This window comes from Eleutherodactylus coqui, chromosome 3 (genome assembly GCF_035609145.1).
Source record: "Eleutherodactylus coqui strain aEleCoq1 chromosome 3, aEleCoq1.hap1, whole genome shotgun sequence".
Classification (NCBI taxonomy): Eukaryota; Metazoa; Chordata; class Amphibia; order Anura; family Eleutherodactylidae; genus Eleutherodactylus; species Eleutherodactylus coqui.
Genome location: NC_089839.1, coordinates 34,489,543 through 34,509,007, shown reverse-complemented (window position 1 = coordinate 34,509,007; position 19,465 = coordinate 34,489,543). Strand labels below are relative to the sequence as shown.

General features: G+C 40.0%; 1 protein-coding gene across 5 annotated transcripts in view; it reads left to right on the top strand.

Moving 5' to 3' along the window:
• The window catches only part of MEIS1 (Meis homeobox 1), a 167,715-nt gene extending 158,884 nt beyond the window's left edge, over positions 1 to 8,831 (top strand). The window contains exons 10-13 of one of the 5 annotated variants that reach the window (XM_066595478.1): positions 3,575 to 3,633; positions 4,366 to 4,455; positions 4,711 to 4,806; positions 7,530 to 7,668. In XM_066595478.1, coding sequence (XP_066451575.1) covers positions 3,575 to 3,633; positions 4,366 to 4,455; positions 4,711 to 4,769 — 208 coding nt within the window. In that variant the 3' untranslated portion in view covers positions 4,770 to 4,806; positions 7,530 to 7,668. Of the gene's footprint in view, positions 1 to 3,574; positions 3,715 to 3,846; positions 4,329 to 4,365; positions 4,456 to 4,710; positions 4,807 to 7,529 lie in introns of those variants that run through there. The other 4 variants (XM_066595475.1, XM_066595474.1, XM_066595473.1 and 1 more) reach the window with 4 other exon arrangements.
• Positions 8,832 to 19,465: the final 10,634 nt, after the last annotated feature.

Below are 19,465 nucleotides of genomic sequence, written 5' to 3'. Positions count from 1 at the left end.
TTTTAGGTAGGATTTCCACTTATTAGTAGTTTAGGGTAAGATTCCCATTTTTTTCCACTTTTGGAGTTTTTTTCCAAATTGGAGTAAAATGGCTTCTTGTGCTGGTTAATGCCACTAGGTTTCCTCTACCTTACCAAAGGAAGGTTTGGTACTTCACCCTATACCCTCTTTTGTGCCTCGGAATAACTAATAGGCACAATACGTATATTATATTATACAGTACAATACGTAGATAGGCCTATTGTCTCTTTGTGTCAAAGACTTTATGTCTCTCCAATATTTGGGCCATTTTTCTTATATATTACAGTTGTAAGTTGATTTCATACCTAAAGATGTTCTCCAGACATTTATGTCTACCTACTCTATACAAAAATGCATGTCTCCCCAAACTGCAATTTATCTGTATCCAGCTATCACCATGAGTGTTGTTGTTGTGGATTACAGCTATATTTGAAAAGATCTCCAAGCTACACTCATAGCCGGAAGGATAGATTGTCTTATGGAGGAGCAGTCATGTGTTATAGTGAACAGGCTGAAGCTTGTAATGTGGCCTAAACAGGTATTTGTCTTCTTATCCCTCCTACTCCATTGTCCACCTTGAGTGTAATGTAAGTTGCATTTACAATTACTGAGTTGGATGATTTGTGGTTCACGGTTACAGGAAAGTACATAACAACACATACTTGGTTTCAGTTTTTAAAAGTTAGACCTTCTGTAAATCACTTGGGTACTAGGAAACTACAGACAGATGAATCAATCAATTAGATAGATAGATAGATAGATAGATAGATAGATAGATATTAGATAGATAGATAGATAGATATGAGATAGATAGGAGATAGATAGGAGATAGATAGATAGATATGAGATAGATAGATATGAGATAGATAGATAGATAGATAGATAGATAGATAGATAGATAGATAGATAGATAGATAGATAGATAGATAGATAGATAGATAGATAGATAGATAGATAGATATGGGTGCAGGCTAGACACACAAAAGAAAATTCTCCTGAGGTAGGTTCCATCCTTCTCCTATACAAAACATCAAAATATGTACATGTCCACCTTCAATTGCATTGTGAACTTCGCTATCATTGTTGTACTTAGAAAAAGACTTTAGTTGTAGGTGACCAGCTGCTGGTGTGGTTGACTTCTGGATGATATTTCAGGGTCATTATTTTGTATGGGCCCCCATACACATAAGAGAAAAGTTGGTTGAACCAGCCAATTTTGGTGGGACTGGCTGACTATCTTATGCGTATTGTGGCCTCTTGATTCTTTGCTAATAGGTGATGTTGGAGGAAAGAAGGATCAGACAAGTCGAATTTTAATACCTGATCGTCTTGTTCTCAGGACAGACAAGCCATTGCCAAGCTTGCCTATGTATAGGGGGTTAGGAGGAATAGCTGTGAGAGGAATGAATGTCAGCCAACAGCTATTAAAAGTGTATAAGCATCATAGGAATCTAGACCCAATGGAGGATCTTCTAGTTCTCTGATGGACCAGTTCCACCCTGGTTGGGTAGATACATAGTTTGACAAATAGTCCGATAGGTAGATATATTTTTTTCATTATAATCAAATAACAACCACATTCATTATGGTAACTTTGCCAAATTTGTAGATCCTATTGACTATTGTATATCAACACAACTGGTGTGCCAAGTGAAGCTTTCATTACAAAAGCATAAGGATGAGTGGAGAGGTCAGAGGCCATTTTGGAAACAAACAGCTGGACCAGTTTATTTAAACAGATATAAGGATGGGGTGTTGACCTCAGTTTGACTTCTTCTGGGAGGGGCAAGAATGCCATTTTATTACTACAGAGAAAGAAAAGTTTAGTTCTTCTCTTTTGAAAGCAGCCTTAAGGCAAACAAAGAAATTAATGGTTTGCACACAAAATTGAGAAGAAAAAAAAAATCCACATTTTTTTTGTACAGGAGCAAAAAAAAAACAAGAAAAAAGTAAAAGAAAAAAAAATAATACAATTTATTGTAATACTTAAAGTTTTTTCTTTTTCAGCTTGATTTTTTTAATAAAAATGAGCAAAATTCTTTTTCCTTTTTCCAAAGTACTTTATATTAATAGTTAAAACATTTTAATTTGCCATGTCTAATGAATGAGAGTTAACAGAGAAAGACAGTTGCACCAAATGCAAAGTTCTGTGGAACTGCAGCTCGGGAACAATGGCAAGTGGACCCCAGTCTGAGGAGGCCACGGGAAAGTGTTTATGCACAGACCTCCTGCTAGGGAAGGTATTCAGAAATTTGTGTATATCACAAAGGGTGGGATAGATGCACTCTAAAGTGAAGGTCAAAGAGGCTTTCCTTAACAATAGGTTTGTTTATTTCTTTTTTTTTTATATTACTTTTAGGACATTTAATATTGAAAAAGATTGTTGCCTGTGTAACCTACCAAAAATTCATTAAATAATGTTTAATTGGACAATCAACGAAGACAGTTGAAAAGGGGGGCTTCGTTTCCCAAGTTCTCTCAGCGTCTTTGCTTCATGAAGGTTATTAAAATAGAATAAAGAGGGATTCTGTAACTACATACTCCCCGTGTGCTCATATTTTAGTCTAATTTTTGTGTTTACGTTGTGTATTATCTTGATGCAATAAAGTTTAGCATTTTGGGGAATCGGCACATGTCATGGGTGATATTATATTTTCGGTTAACACTAATTGACTAGGAAAAAAAAAACATGAAAAAATGATTTGACACGAACACCTAAAAAAAAATAAAAAAACAACACAAAAAACAATGGCCGAGAAAATACTTTGGGTATGCTAATAAACTAAAATTGGAGACTTTTTGGCTGGTGATAAATGACTCTAATTTTCGTTGGCCAATGAGTGACCTTACATTTTTTGACCTTTCGGGATTTCTGAAGAAAACCGGATTATAAGAGCAAATGGTCTACGGCATTGACCTTGCTCTGACCCCACTCTTTGAATAAACCAAAGAAAAAAAATAGTCTCCATAAGCCGAATGCCTTGTTCTGAACTCCCCAGCAGTGTGAGCAAATGGTGATAAAACTCCAGACGTTCTCTCATTTGATGGTATATTGCCATCACAGTTCATTATCTTAATAGTGGGCATTAAAATAGAATTAAACTCCAAAGAAAAAAAAAAAAAGAGGATTTTAATAAAAAGTTGTGAATTAGTCACAAAACAAAAGATACGGATAGGCTTGCGAGGCTTATTGTATTAGACTTCACTTCCCTTCGATGCCATTTGCCATTTCTCCCCCTTAAAGAATTGAAACAGGAATGGTATACATATTGTTTTTCAGTAAACCTGACTAATTCCCTCATGTAGAGCTTAAATGGAAAAGTCCAACTGCGGTAAAAGCTGACAAACATAAATCAACTCAGAAGCCCCAGCTTGTACTCTTAGAAGGTCAGGAGGGGTTACACGGGTTTCTGACTGCTTAACCCAGCATGTAGAACATCTGACTAAACTACATCAGCCCTGCTCTTTGTGTTGGCCAAAACCCTAATTTTGTAATTTGGACAATTTGTAACGAACCCCAATAACCGTAATGTGTATTGTTGTTTTTTTCTAGGTTTATAAATGCTAGAAGAAGAATAGTCCAACCTATGATAGACCAGTCCAATCGAGCAGGCAAGTCCTCAATAGTAACTGTTTTCAAGTCACGTAGGCGAAAACCATCTTCAAGCCATTCACTGGGAGGTCCAATACCTGGTAAATAAATAAAATGCCGGGAGTAAAAAAAAAGAAAAACAAATGGATCAGGCCTGAACTTTTTGTACTATTTTAATAGTACACCAATTGGTTTTATTTGACTTTACAAAAATGTTTTACTTTTTGTATTAGTTTTTTCTCCTCAGCTATACTTTCTTGCTACTTTGACCACTCCCTGGTGCATGGCTTGGTGTGGAATTGCTGTAAACTTTATTACCTGTCAAAAGGGTAACAGGGTCAGTATCCCTTATGGGACTCGGTAAAGTTCAAAGACATTCAACGAGGTAGTTTTTTTTTTTTGGACCTTAACAACCTTCAGACATTTAACTTTACAGCCAGCTTGTTATGTTTAACTAAAAATCTGTGTTACTATACAAGGAAATGTCTAGGTCCCATTTTTGGGACTCTGTATTACGTTTGTTGATATCCCTATTACATGAATGTTTGCATGCTGATCTAGAAATATGGTGGTGGACTTCTTTTTAACTACGTGTCCAGTACTCTATAATATACTAACGTTGGATATCTGGAGAGAACTGGAATTTTTTTAATTTTCTTTATGAGTTTCATAGATGTTTATTAGTTTAGTTTGGGTTGTGATTGGTATAGCATGTTAATATTACATTATAACACTTATGTTATACATTACAGTAAGTCAAGGAACACCTTATAACCCCGACGGACAACCAATGGGTGGTTTTGTAATGGATGGTCAGCAACACATGGGAATCAGAGCGCCGGGTAATTTTTTTTTTTTAATTTGTACTTTTATTTATACTTTTAATACTTATTTGTACAAAGAGGTAAATGTTTTGTTTTGAGCTTTTATATCTTTTGCTATATCTTTACTACCTGCAAATCATAATATGGCTACAATCTGGGTGCTTTGCTTTATCTTGATTTCTTCGGGGTTGGTTTTTGAAATGGTATCTTTGGTTTCTCTGTTTACTTTTCTGATTTTCTGGCATCTTCTTGGATTTTTTATCTCCCTTTTAGGACCTATGAGTGGAATGGGCATGAATATGGGCATGGAGGGGCAATGGCACTACATGTAACCATCAACTAGTTAACCAATGGCAAAGCAAGGGGGAAGTAAGTACAACAGGGGACGATGTCTACTTTACTCAAGGAGTTGTTTTTTGTTTTTTTTTGCACTGTGGATTATCTTGATTTCTGTTCTCCTTGCCCATAGCTCCATGCTTGTTCATTCCTTTTCCAAAAAAAATTAAAAAAAAATCTGGCTATTCTATTTTATTTCTTATGCATTTTGTTTCTTGCATCTCACGCGCTAAGTACTGCATATCTTGTACATTTACTCTTGTGTTGTTATTACACAGTAGTGACCACATGACTAAACAAGAAATAGGCAGTAGATGGGGAGGGTGGGTGGGGGGTGGGGGGGTGGGAGCGGGTTTCCATGGCAACAGACTGATTTGCAAAATGTAAGCAGTCTGCAGCAGTGCAAGGAGAGGAAAGAGCATGTCCCCAAAGTGTCATAAATCTGTCTAACCACAGTTGATGCATGAGTTACACTTCTTCGCTAACCTGCAAGACACCAATATGCAAACATGGGCTTCTTTAAGCAAAATAAGTGCCATCTTTCTAAAAAAAAATAATAAAAAAAAAAAAAAAATCCTAGCACTATTTAAGATCCCACACAGGAAAACTTTGAATTTCCACTTTGCCTCTCTTTGTCCATCCTGTATAATAGGATTACGTGTGGAAAAGGGAAAGTAAAAGAATACAAAATAGAGGTGTGCACAGCAGGTTCTGCAGCTTTGCTTGGGCTAATTGACTATATCCAAATTAAGTATGCCATCACTTGCAGTGTGACAAATGGATTTGACTCATTCAGTATACAAAAATAGAGATCATTAATGCAATCTTCAGCGGCAAGGCCTAGTGAAGTCTAGAGAGGAGGGGGAAAAAAAACGGACCACAATCTCGCTTTGTATTTTTTTTTTTTTTTAAGGAGCAGCGAAAAAATATTATTCTCTCCGAAGGAATGTAGAAGAGTTGAGACCCAATCTTGGTTTTCGGGTTATTGTTCTGCATAGAAAGGCCGCTGTGGTTGTTTCCTTTAATTGTGAGTCTAATGTTCCCCAGAATTCGAGGCGAGCATCAAGCTAAGAAAACTGCCTGGGAAGGCACCAGCCTCCCGCTCACACATCATGATGAACATTTCCAGCTTAGTTAATCTAAATATTGTTTCTTAATTTCTGGGTCAATTAAATTTAAATGATGTATGCTATGCTTCATAACCAATTAAATTAATAGGATATTATGAAAAATATCATCACTTTTGATTAAAGACCAGCGGATATGGTATATTTTCTAAGCAATTTTCCTTAGTTTAGAGGAAAAAAAAAAAAGAAAAAGCGTTCCTTTAGGCTAGATTAAGCAGCCTTTCATTGCTGGAGCCCTGAGACCTGAATCCAAGGTGTTCACGCTGCAACATTACTTAGAACTAAAGCCAATTGAACCTACTTAGAAATAGCGTTATGCCTTTCACCCTTGATGATTATGGAGCTTATAGCTCTCTGAGACAATACACCTGTCAGTTTTCATCAACTATAGCAAACCATGCAGAAGACAGAGGCCCACGGAAAGCAGGGGGGCTATTGTTTTACGTTCCGTTTCCTCATTGTTCTCAAATTTAGTGAAAGCTTGACTGAGTTTGTCGTCTGATTTATTTTAAACGTTCATGATCACAAGGAAGGAATTAATTGCTAACAGTTATTGATTTTTTTTTTTTTTTGCATGTATGAAGGAAAAAAAATGGATCCCGTTTAACAACCATTCTTGACGCATTCTATTTTATGACAATTACTGCTTTTTTCGACCAAGTCATGGCTTGACTTTCTTCGCTTGGGGCAGGTTTCCACCCTATTGCTGTATCTAAGGCTTTGTTCACGTAACATTTTTGGCACCGTCCCAGGTTATTTTTCCTGGGTGCCATCTGTATCACAGAAAATGGTAACCAGATGGAACTCTAGATGTAACCATAGGTTCCATTACTAAAACAGAGTCCAATTAGAACAGGTTTCTGTTCATTTTTGTGATGGACACAACAGCATTGTCAACTACAATATTCTATAAGGCACAAACGTCAGAAAGGAATGGAAGCCTCAAATGGAGACTTTTATTGGACCCCTGTTGGTTTAATGCAAGCCTATCATTCCATCCAGGTTTTTACACCAACCTAGACCGGGCTTCTCTACTGTAAGAGCAGTGAGACTATGGAACTCTCTGCCGGAGGACATGGTGATGGGAAACTCACTAAAAGAGTACAAGAAGGGCTTGGACACTTTTCTTGACTGCAACAACATTACATATTATAGTAACTTCCGACTTTAGATTTACTCTAATTGTCAGATTTGTAGTCAAAAAAGGATTTTTTTTACCAAAAATGAGGAAAATTGGTTTCTACCTCATATTTTTGTTTACCTTCTTCTGGATCAACATTGCAGAATAATATGCTGAATTGGATGGACATATGTCTTTTTTCAGCCTTACACACTATGTTACTATGTTCCATCTGAACGCCATCTTTGGCAATCCAGATGGAACCCTTACATAAAGCTGAAGACATTATGTGAGCGAAGCCTAAATACCCAGGCTAGGGCAAATTAACTTTTTGACAGCCGCTATGCCAATTCTGGGGGAAGAGCATGCCTCATCAACCTTGCCTCACTAGGATATCACTGCTTGTAAAATAACAAATGGCCTACTATGCCACCAGTGTTTCACTGTAAAGAATCGTTCCACACTATTAATGTTTTTGGCTGATAATTCTCTTTTATTTTTTTTTTCAGGACTGCAAGGTATGCCAGGGAATTACATATCTTCGACTGGTCCGATGGGTATGAGTATGGGACAGACAAGTTATCCTCCATCGCAGATGCCCTTACACCACGCTCAGCTGCGTCATGGGCCGTCTGTGCATACCTACATTCCTGGACACCATCACCACCCAGCGATGATGATGCACGGGGGACCACATCACCCTGGAATGCCGATGTCAGCACCTAGCCCCTCAGTACTTAATACAGGAGATCCAACGATGAGTGGGCATGTAATGGACATCCATGCTCAGTAATTTAAGGGAATATGTGTTTGTCTGCAATGACAAAAATGTCACGTACTGTGTTCCTGCCACAACGGTGGTGTTCCACTCTTGAAGTCCATTGTAGGACCATGACCGTTTTTGACACAGGGACGTCCGAAAAAGAAGCAGAAACAAGATGCTGAAATCAAGTTTGGGGGACACAATAAATACATATATAAGACATTAAGAGAACAAAGAGTGAAATATTGTAAATGATATTATACTGTTAACCATATTATGTTGTTTCTTATAGATTTTTTTAAAAAAATGTGAAATTTTTCCACACTATGTGTGTTGTTTCCATAGCTCTTCACTTCCTCCAGAAGCCTCCTTACTTACAGAAAATAAAGCCTTACAGTTACCCTGCAGATGACGGAAAGTCCTCATTTGCAGGTCATTTTAAAGCATTACAATAAGTATGTCAGGCAGAAGATTTTTTTTCTTCGATTCAAGGATTTCAGCCATGCGCTCTTTCTCTGCAGCTTTGTCTCTCGATTTTTTTTTGTCTCCCTGTCTCTTTCTCTCTAGCCTGGGGCTTGAATTTGCATGTCTAATTCATTTACTCACCATATTTGAATTGGCCTGAACAGATGTAAATCGGGAAGGATGGGAAAAACTGCAGTCATCAACAATGATTAATCAGCTGTTGCAGGCAGTGTCTTAAGGAGACTGGTAGGATGAGGCATGGAAACCAAAAGGCAATGTGTATGGAGCATAATTGTCACAACAGAGCATCAGTGTCCCCATTCAGCAGCAACAACAACCGATATGTGCAGAACTTCCTGTGTCATACAGCTCAAAAAAAAAAGCAAGAACTGTAGAAGATTTATTTTTAATACATTGACTTTCTTTCTCAGCAAGGCATCAGTCATGCATCCATTTTTTTCCACAGTCCCATCATGGAACATTTATGTAAACATTGTAAATAAATTTTGTGCAAAAAAGGACTGGAAAAAAAATAACTGTATTGTTGCAATTTTTTTTTTTTTGTATAAACAGAAGAATGGTATGAGTTGGAATGCAGATTAATTTACTAGGTGGAATAAGCTAATTATATTTCTTTTTTTTTTTTGTGCTAAAACAAAATGCTTGTCAAGATTTTTTTCTTTTCTATAAAGACACCTAAATCTAAAAGCGATAGTTTAGAGGATTCATTGTGCAGAATTCATTAAAGGGGTGGTAGGAACGAAAAAAAAAATATTTGAAATCAGCATTGGGTACTTTTATATGTGTAGAACCTTGTGTGGCGTAGAGGGTTAAGGCGGCAGAAATGCTTGCGGGTTCAATCCCCGTGTGATTCAGGTAGCTGGCTTAAGGTTGACTCAGCCTTCCGTCCTTCCGAGGTTGGTAAAATGAGTACCCAGCTGCTGGGTGGTAAAAAGATGACTTGGGAAGGCAATGGAAAACCATCCTGCAAAGACAGTCTGCCGAGAAAAACGTCACATGGTGATATCACCCGAGGAACCCAACTGAGTGAAACAAAGTGACTAGTGGGCGACTTTTTGGTCAGTATAAACAGGCGCTCACTAGTTGTTCATCTATGAATGGAGCACCATGAGTCGAGGCAGATACCCAGAAGAGATCTCTAGTGTGCTCCACCTCCATTCACTGAATGACTATCGCTCCTATATGAAAGCACAGGACCAATAGTCGTTGGGACAGCTGTTGGGCACTTAAACGCTTGACAGTTGTTCAATGTAAAAGTACCCTTAGAGTATGGGAAAAGCAAAAAATAAGCATGCCCGCTTCACCCAATTCCCCATTGCTCCCATTCTGCTTGTACTTGGCTGCAGCAAACTAGTGAGGATGTCATTGACACTGGGAACACGTGACCATTGCAGCCAATCACTGTCTTAGGTCAGGGGTAATTTCCTGCATTGATGTGGTCAGGACATCATCACTACTGCAATGGAAGTAAAGAGCAATGGAGGACTGGGAACCAGCAGAAAGGGAGCAGCAGAGAACCGGTGAGGTGAACAGGACTTGCTTCTTGTTTTACCTGCACTCTTAGCTGATGTAACTTTTTTCTGCCCATAAAATCATGTTAAAGTAGTGTTAGAGGAATAACATTTCAATATAATGTACAATGGAGTACAATAGCTACAAATCTAATCAGAGGAATGACCAGAGGTGTGCCCAGTGCAAATCTGCGACAGGCTACCCAACTGCCATGTGTCAATATTTATAATACTCTTGTCTTCTCATGTTATAGATAGGCCTTTTGGCCCCCTCAACAATCATGACCCGGGTGTGACTGATCTGTCTGCACCTCCTATTGCTACATCTCCAGCAATAATGTAAAATATATACTTTATGGTCATATATAATAACATGATAAGTAAGTGTCGAACTAAACAAACATTAATTAATGAAACACATAATCTCACCTTCTACCTTCATAAAGGAGAACAATAATTAAACATACATTCATTTTTTTTTTTAAATGGGTTGTTTTGAATTACTTCTTTTTTTGTGAGGAGGTTGCCTTGATGATAAGCTGATCACAGCTTACTGCACTCCTAGAACCCTTGGTGATCATTTGTAAACTGTGAGAAAATCTGCAATCAAGTGTTCAGTTTCCCTGCAGCTCCACCGCTGGTGAAATTAAGCATTACACAATACTATTTGAAATCAATGCCTGTTAACAAATCCATTGACCTCCTGAGTCCTCCCCAAAAAATTGATCCTTCATTTGTAAAAGAGGTTGCTAAATGGTAGAATTCCCTACACTACATTAATTTGGAATTCCTTATTACTGATGAGCGAACGTGCTCGTTTAGAGCAATTACTCTAATGAGTATCGCTTTTTCTGAGTAACTGCCTACTCGGGCGAAAAGATTCAGGGGGCACTGGGGAGTGGGGGGCGCTGGGGTAGAGCGGTGCTAGCAGGGGGGAGCTCTCTCTCTCCCCCTTCCCCCTCCCCCCCCGCAACCCCCCGCTTACCCCCGGCGCCCCCCGAATCTTCTCGCCCGAGTAGGCAGTTACTTGACAAAAGCGATACTTGTTCGAGTAATTGCCCTAAACGAGCACGTTCGCTCATCTCTACTTATTACACTTTTTGAAAATGAGTTTTTTAAATCAGACATGTAGAATAAGAGTACCTGTAAACCGTGAATACGTGTTTTACCACTATTTGTTGGATCTGCACATAGAAATAATAAGGGGTACAAGTACTTGTTCTATACAATGGTCCTGCCATCTTTAAAATTAATAAACTACTATACATAAAGTTGTTTGAGACGGCCACCAGCTGATATCTGTGTATGTACAGATATGAACTGCATTAAAGTGTATGGGGTGTGGGGGATGCAGTGGGAAGAAAGAGGTCCGGTGTCAAAGGGGAGCATATAGAAGCAGGGTAAATTGACAAAAGATAGATTAGGGAATATGGAAGCCCTCCCTAAAAAGATGTGTTTTTAGGGCACACTTTACATTATTGATGCTCGGAATTAGCCTGATTGTTTGGGGTAGCGCATTCCAGAGAATTGGTGCAGCTTGGGAAAAATCTTGGAGGTGGGAGTGGGAGGTTTAGATTAAAGAGGAACTTAGTCTAGGGCTATTAGCAGAGTGAAGAGCATGGGTAGTGTGGTCGACACAGATGAGGGAGGAAATAAAGGGTGGAGTAGTCTTTTGGAGAACTTTATGGATGAGAGTTAGGAGCTGAATTTGTATTTTATATTGGACACGTCTGAGGTTAGGGACATCCGTGTAGCAGCTGAATAAGAAGATAAGCCTGGCTGTTGTATTCAGGATAGATTGTAGAGGGGAGAGTTTAGTGAGGGAAAGACCGATCAGTAACTATTTGCGATAATCAAGCTGAGAATGGATCAAGGCAACGATAAGCATTTCTGATGTCTCCACAGTGGGAAAGTATGGATTCTCAAAAACTTCTTGAGGTGCAGATGACATAAGTGTGCAAGTGATTTTATATGGGGAGTGAAGTCAAATATGACCCCAAAGCAGCGCAACGTTGGCAAGGAGTTGTGCTGATGCCACACATTGAAATAGAAAATTTAGGTTTTGGTAGGTTAGTAGATGGTGAAAATACTAGAAGTGTTTCCAGTTGTAATTCCAGATGCAGTCCAGCAATTGGTGGTAAATTGTAACCATTACCCATATCCATTAACACTGCAGTAGCACCCTAATTGTGTCTTCTATAAAACCTGCTTAACAGATCAGCTATGAATTAAATGTTTTATTACTAGAGATGAGCGAGCCTACTCGGCCACGCCCCTTTTTCGCCCGAGCACCGCGATTTTCGAGTACTTCTGTACTCGGGCGAAAAGATTCGGGGGGCGCCGTGGGTGAGTGGGAGGTTGCAGCGGGGAGTGCAGGGGAGAGGGAGAGAGAGAGGGCACCCCCCTGTTTCCCGCTGCTACCCCCGCGCCGCCACGCCTCCCCCCGCCCCCCGGCGCCCCCCGAATCTTTTCACCCGAGTACTGAAGTACTCGAAAATCGCGGTGCTCGATCGAGTAATTACTGGAAACGAGTAGATTCGCTCATCTCTATTTATTACCACCGAAAGAGAATATATGTTAAAGTCTATATGAAAAAAAAATACATTCCTAAATGTATTTCTCCATACTTTAAATAGGTGTAGGGGGCACATACAATGTGATTAACAAGTTGATTGCACTGATGATTTAATTCTATTCAACTACTGAGTTCATTATCATTAAAATATTACACCAAGAGGATTTAATTTCCAGCGAAAAGGTATAATCAAAAATGCACAACATTTCCAAATCGGTGATATAAGGGAAAATTAAGAGCCATTGAGATTCATAGAGACGTTATCACACATGAAGAAGAAATATATTTTCATACTTTCTAAAGACCTATTTATAAAATGGTGAATAATATTCTGATTAATATGAAATTAAACAAAAATACAGGCTTTTACCTCCATGCGAAAATAAGATGACATTCAGTAATAAAAATCTATCATCATTTTGCATTTATTAGTAGCTTACTTGGAATGTTCCTACTCCGAGTAAAGTTTATCATCTGACTTTATTGAAGTTTTTAAAGTAGTGTTTGCCTAGGATGTGCATAAGCACATCTACAAAGAACCAACAAGGTTCTACTGAACAAACAGATGAGTACTAATCGAGGAAATCTTAAAGGAATTGTAGGAAATACTACTATTGATGATCTATCCTTAGAATAAGTCATCAATACTTGATCGGCAAGGGTTCGCCACTTGGGTTTCCTGCCCATCAGTTGATACGCAGGCTAACTGTCAGTATGGACAGGGCTGCAAGCAGATAGTGCTGGCTGTTTATAATCAGCCCAGCCCTGCAGGGACAGTTCCCGTTAAATTTAATGTAGGCTGAGCCTGTAGCACCAAACCGGGCCATTGCTCTTTTGACAGTGCTATTTGCTTCCAACACTCTCCACACTGACAGATGTGCCATGAATGGGCTGATTGCAGGCCAAGCTAAGCGGCAGAAGCCCATTGATCAACTATTGATGACCTATCCTGAGGAAAGTTTATTAATAGTAAAAGTCCTGGGCAACTCCCTTTTTCCCCCTTTTTTTCATTGGTGTCCTATTGTCAAGATAGGTCATCAATATCAGAATGGCAGGAGTCTGATACATGGAGTTTAGGCAGGTTAAGTCCACTTTTTCAAAATGTTTTATAGCCATAAGAATCCTCTTCAAATAGTAGCATAGTATGTGAGGCTGAAGGGGGACAATATCCATTTAGTTCGGCCTGTTTCCACCCCTTCCTAGTTGATCCAGAAGAAGGCAAAAAACCTCCTATGACGCAGAAGCAAATTAGCCCCCTTGGGGGAAAAAATTCCTTCCCAACTCTATAAAGGCAGTCAGAATAATCCCTTGATCAACGTTTGAAAGTTCCTACCTGACCCCAAGACCTTGATCAACAACCCGCTGGTCACCTAATGTCTATATCCTGTAGTATCATAGCGCTCTAAAAAGACATCTAGTCCCATCTAGACACATATACATTTGTCAATTATAATCACCTTGAGTTACAGTCCATTTGCAAGGCAAGAGGTAAAGTCGAGAGGCAGTGAGCAAGGCACATGCACACCAGTGCCACCAAATGTCAGATCCCTGTTGATCTCATATTAATGAACTATCCAAGTCTTTTTTTATCGATGACCTATCCTGCAGAAAAGTAAAGATGAGCGAACGTGTCCGTTACGGACACATCCGCACCCGGACACCGGCTTTGCCGAACACTGCAGTGTTCGCGCGTAAAGGTCCGGGTGCCGCCGGGGGGCGGGGAGATGCGCGGCGGCGCGGGCGGCAGTAGCGGAGAACAGGGGGGAGCCCTCTCTCTCTCCCTCTCCCCCCCACTCCCCGCCGCACCCCCCCGCGCTGCCACGGCGGCCCCCGAACTTTTTCGCCCGAACACTGAAGTGTTCGCAAAGTTCGGTGTTCGGGCGAAAAAGGGGCGGGGCCGAACGTGTTCGCTCATCTCTACAGATAAGTCATTGATAAAAAAAGAAAGGTCTGGAAAGCCCCTTTAAAGGAATATTGTGGTAATGTAAAGTTTTCCTGTATCCATGGGATAGGGAATAACTAGCTGATCAGTGGCATCTGAGCATGCAGAACACCATCAGTCACCAGAATGGGAGTCCAGTGCCCCCTGAGAGACTGTCAAAAAAGTTGCAGCACATACTGCTCTATTCATTTCAATGGGAGCACCAAAGAAAATCAAGGTTCTAATATAGTAAGACCGTGGAACAAAAAAAATTAAACATGTTTTTGCATATTCTTCAAAAGTACCCACTGGGTAAATATAGGCAAAACATTTTATAGTGGTGGAGTCCATTAGTTGGACTGCCTCCATTTTTCCTGAAAAAAAATATTCTGGGTCCACTTAGAATGAACGTAATTTTATTATACAACATTTTATGCAGAATGTAATTGGACTGAATGGGTTTTTCTTGGAATGTTCTGTCCAAAAATTATTGTAAAACAGACTTGTAAGGAAAGCTAAAACGATTGGGGTTTTCCGTAGGTTTGGAAAATTGAGAGCTTCAGGCTCATAAGACTTTGCTAAAAGGATGACTTCATATAACTCTATGACATGTCAAGAAAATCAGTTTTGAATGGAATTCCTTTTAAGGAACTCTTCCCAATAAGCCTATAATTTGTATCTAATCTTTTTTGTGAAAAAATAATAGTTCAGCTTGAAATAGTCAAATGACCATTTCATGACAGGTAGGATTATGGTACCAGCATACAAAAGGTGAATATCAGTAAAATAAACAATATGGAACAAAATAGTCCACAAGTTCTTGAGGCCAGCTAAATCTTGAAGATTAAGGAGGGAGAAAAAGGATGAAAAATGAGTTCAATGACAAAAGGAGGGTTAGTCGAGACCCAGGCTAACCAGGAAGACCGGATATTTAAAATATTTCATGGGACCCGGATTCCCAGCTGGGGACCTTCTCCGAACAGTATATCTGTTAAAGTTTTTTATATCACATCTGAGCATTTGGAGGTTTCTTGCTCAACCAATTAATGGGGATAAGACGTTTCACGGCCTTAATTAAGAATGTTGAGAGGTGGTATCTGCCCAAGGAAGAGTCCACAAAAGGGTAGATTCAGAAGGACCAGTTTATGAGTGAGTGTGATGGAGGATGATCCTTTCCAGCAGAGACCAAAACAGTGTAATCAGGGGGCATGACCACCATATGTGGTAGAGGGAGCCGTGCCTACTGCACCTACAACAAAATAAGCTTATATTTTGAGACATGGCCCATAATTTTTTAATATTTAAGTGAAATCATTGTAGAGGATTTCAGTGTGAAATACTACTGTTCTTATAGTCCTCAATATATCTAGTCCTTCAGTTTTTGGCCTGTACTTCAGGTAGTGATAGTCTTCGCAGATGGTTCTGAAAGGAACCCAAATCTCTCTAAAACAAATCTTCCCATTTTCACTATCACTTTTGGGTGTGTGGCACGTTTGTATTGGTAAAAAGAATTAGATTTGGCAATATTATTTCTCACTCCTTAGAAAAGAATCAAAGGGTTTGTCCCATCAGGAAAAGCCCTGTTCATATATCACCATAGAGAGGGTCCACGGGCATGGCTGCTGAAGGGGATATTTCATCAGAAAATTAGTTATTGTGTTTACATTTAATTTTTATGTTAAACATTTTCTAAAAATTTCAGTGATTTCTTTTTAATTTTCCACGTCGCTATGTATGGTTTAAGAAGAATCCTTATATCTTGCTGGTTTTATTCTGGTCACTAAGCCTAACTATAGTCTGACACTCCTTGTTCTGTAGAGAAATCTTTTCAACAGTAACACAGTATGTTAGGCCAAAAAAGACACATGTCCATCTGGTTCAGTCCACTGCCCCCCCTCCCACTCCCTCCAATATTGATCCAAAGGGAAGCAAAACAAACCCAAATGAGTTAGAAGCCAATTTTCACGACTCCAAGTTTGGCAATCGGAATTATCCCTGGATCAGCCACCCTTCTGAAGTAATTAGTGATTATAATATGTAATATTGTATTGCTCAAGAAAGGTGACCAGGCCATTCTGAAACTCTTTTATCGAGTTCGCCATCACCACGTCCTCAGGCAGAGAGTTCTATAGTCTCACTGCTCATACAGTAAAAAACTCTGTTCTATTTCAGTGTGGAAACCTTTTTTCTTCTAGACGTAGAGGATGCCCTTCATTACAGTCCCAGTCCTGAGTATAAATAGATTGTGGGATTCACATGTTGTAGCTATGTCCAGCACTGCCTTCCAAGTTGGCTTTCACATCTCCACCATGCTCTTTGATGGATTCCAGCAAGAGCACCTTGGCAGGACCAGCCTCTCTCTCTCCTCCTCACACAGCTCAGATGGCTGGACAGTGGTTGCAGGAGGGGACATCACTTCCCCTCATCCTGTGGATGAGGTACGTGGAGGCCTGAAATTCTCCACACCTGCTCCATCTATGGCTCACACGCTATGGTATACACCAAGGAAACAGTTTTTTTTTATAGACTGAAAAATAAAAGTTACATTTTTAAGGAAGTGCTGGAATTGTATGCATTCATTCTGGAGTAACGCAATTTCCAGCAGTCCACTGGGTTTTCCGTGCACTCCTGTGAATTGAACTGGCTAAATTGAATTAAGAAGAATGAGTGTGCTGACTTCTTTTTCTTTGACATATTGACTTGTATCTATGGCACACACACATACCTACCTTACAGTAATCCCCTTCCATCAACAGCAGCACACCTCCTTGCCCACCCAAATAAAGGGCAGCTACTGCCCAATCTGCCACAGTTGATGATGATGTCTAAGACTAGAGGGCCCACCTTAAAGTTCTCCCAACCAAGCTATAAATAATATGTTTAACAATTTGGGGGCTTCCCATAAAGAGGATATGGAGCATTTGCAAAATGAAATGCATCATGTGGGCCATCATTTGTTGAAGGCCGAGAGTGCACAGGAACAGATATTTGACCAGCTTGATGTTCACCGGAAGGCACTTCAGACACATTCTTCCCATTTTTGACATTCTTACCAACTTGGATGACATCATAGACCCAATAACATTTGTATACTATTTGCCTAAGCGAGGAAATTGAACCTGCACAATTAGAAATGTGGGCTCAAAAATACTTCTGCAAGCTTCTTGAGGAACCTATCAAAATAGTTAGAATACATAGATCACTGGGACCAGATAATCTGATTTATCTCATCTGAGAGATGTTATTTGTCGCATTCATTTCTTCAAGGATAGATAGGCAATCCTGAAAGCAACCTGGGACAAGGATTCCTCCTCACCTTGGGACACTACACTTACAATACTTTTGGTTTCCAACTATGCAGGGCCTTGGGACCTCTGCTCCTTGTTTTACAGGAGAGAAGAATCCATTATCATTGGAGTTTACCACTTCAGCTTATAGATAAATATGAAGGCAAATGAGCAATTTTTAAGACCCTGGGGGATCTCTCTAAATTTCTTGGTGTTTTCGAGTTTCCAATGATTGCACTTCCAGATTGACCTTCTTCAGTTATGGTTTGCATTCTTCCACCTCCAGAGAGGAGGCAACCCTTTGAGTCTTCTGCACCAAACACTGGAGGCCTTCGCTGCTCTCTGACCTGAACATTCGGAAATGGAGCTTGAGCTCACTGCTACTGCTGAACCGCAAGGAGACTATTCTTCTGCCACGATTATTCTTTCTTATTTCCTTATATCAGTGACGTACTGCTTAGGGTCGCAATTGCATCAGTCCACATTTGATGCAACTGAGCCTCCAGATCATGCAAATTCATAGGCTGTTGAAGTTTGAATTCCAGATGGTACCATATATGTTCTGTTGGTGATAAATCTGGTCATGGAAGTGTGGCAATGTTGTGAAGGCATTTTTATGACACATTTGCTGTGTGTGGCTGAGTATAATCCTGCTAAGAAATGCCTCTTGGAAGCTGCCATGAGAGACAAGACATGTGGCTGCAGGATGTCCTGAATATATCGCTGAGTTGTCATTGTCCCTCATACCACTACTATGGGTGACAGTCTGTTGTATGCGATGGGCCCCCAGACCATCACACCAGCAGGGGGCAGTGTGCCAATCCCCAGAAAAGGCAGAAGTGATGTGTTCACCTTTAGATCTCCAGACACTGACACAGCCATCATTAGTGCCAAAACTAAACCTTGATTCATCACACTGAAGACACCCCGGTTCCACTCTATAGCCATCCAGTTTAGTCATTCATGACACCACTGAAAACTGAGGTGATGGTGGTTGATAAAGGCAATACACATAATGGACACCATGAGACCAAATGTCCTTCAGCCAAGCACCTGGTAATGGTTCTGACAGACACAGGGGCCTGTAACTATAGTGCCATCTGTCTCTGGATGGTAGACAAAGAAACAGTTGGAGCTGTTCTTGCTTGTTGTACGATAATACGATCCTCTCTACTGGTGGTCTTTCGAGGGCATCCTGAGCCCGGTGGCCTTGTGTGCATGCACTCACGCATCCACTGGTCCAACAGTTCCTAGCTGTCTGGTCAGAATGGCCCAGGTGGTGGGAAATCTGTCAATATGACCATCCAGCTTCTCGCATTCCAATAATGCGCCCCTCTCAAACTCTGTTAACTGAGTGACATCTCTTTGATTCCATCGTAGAGGCGTCTAGCGGTCAACAAGCACTACACAAGTGGAAAAGGAGGTCACTACAAACAAGGAGCTTCTGAGAGGCTTTAATAGGCTAGGGGTGGAACTACTTTTAGAGCCTCAGGTGGCAAGACCTCTAATTTAATCACACCAGAGGTGTAACTGCATGCTGACTTTTGCAGCAAAACAACAACTTCTTGTAGGTGCTTGATTTTTTATGACAAAGAGTGATATATAAATATATATAATTTATCCCAGCTTGAACTTGAGGTCTTGAGTTTGTACTGTACGTTATCAGTCATTCCAGGATGCTGAGAGTCTGGCCGCAGTGTGCTTGACTAGGGTTACTGGACAGGATGTCTGCAGTATACAGATAAATATCTCCCTCTATGATGCCAATGATATCTTAAGTATCTTAAGTTCTGGTTAGTTTTTGCAGCTTTTGCATATATGTATGAATGTTATGGTCTCTTTCTTAATCACCAACACATATGTTAGGTTTAACTGTCCTTTAATTGGCCAATTCAACTGTAT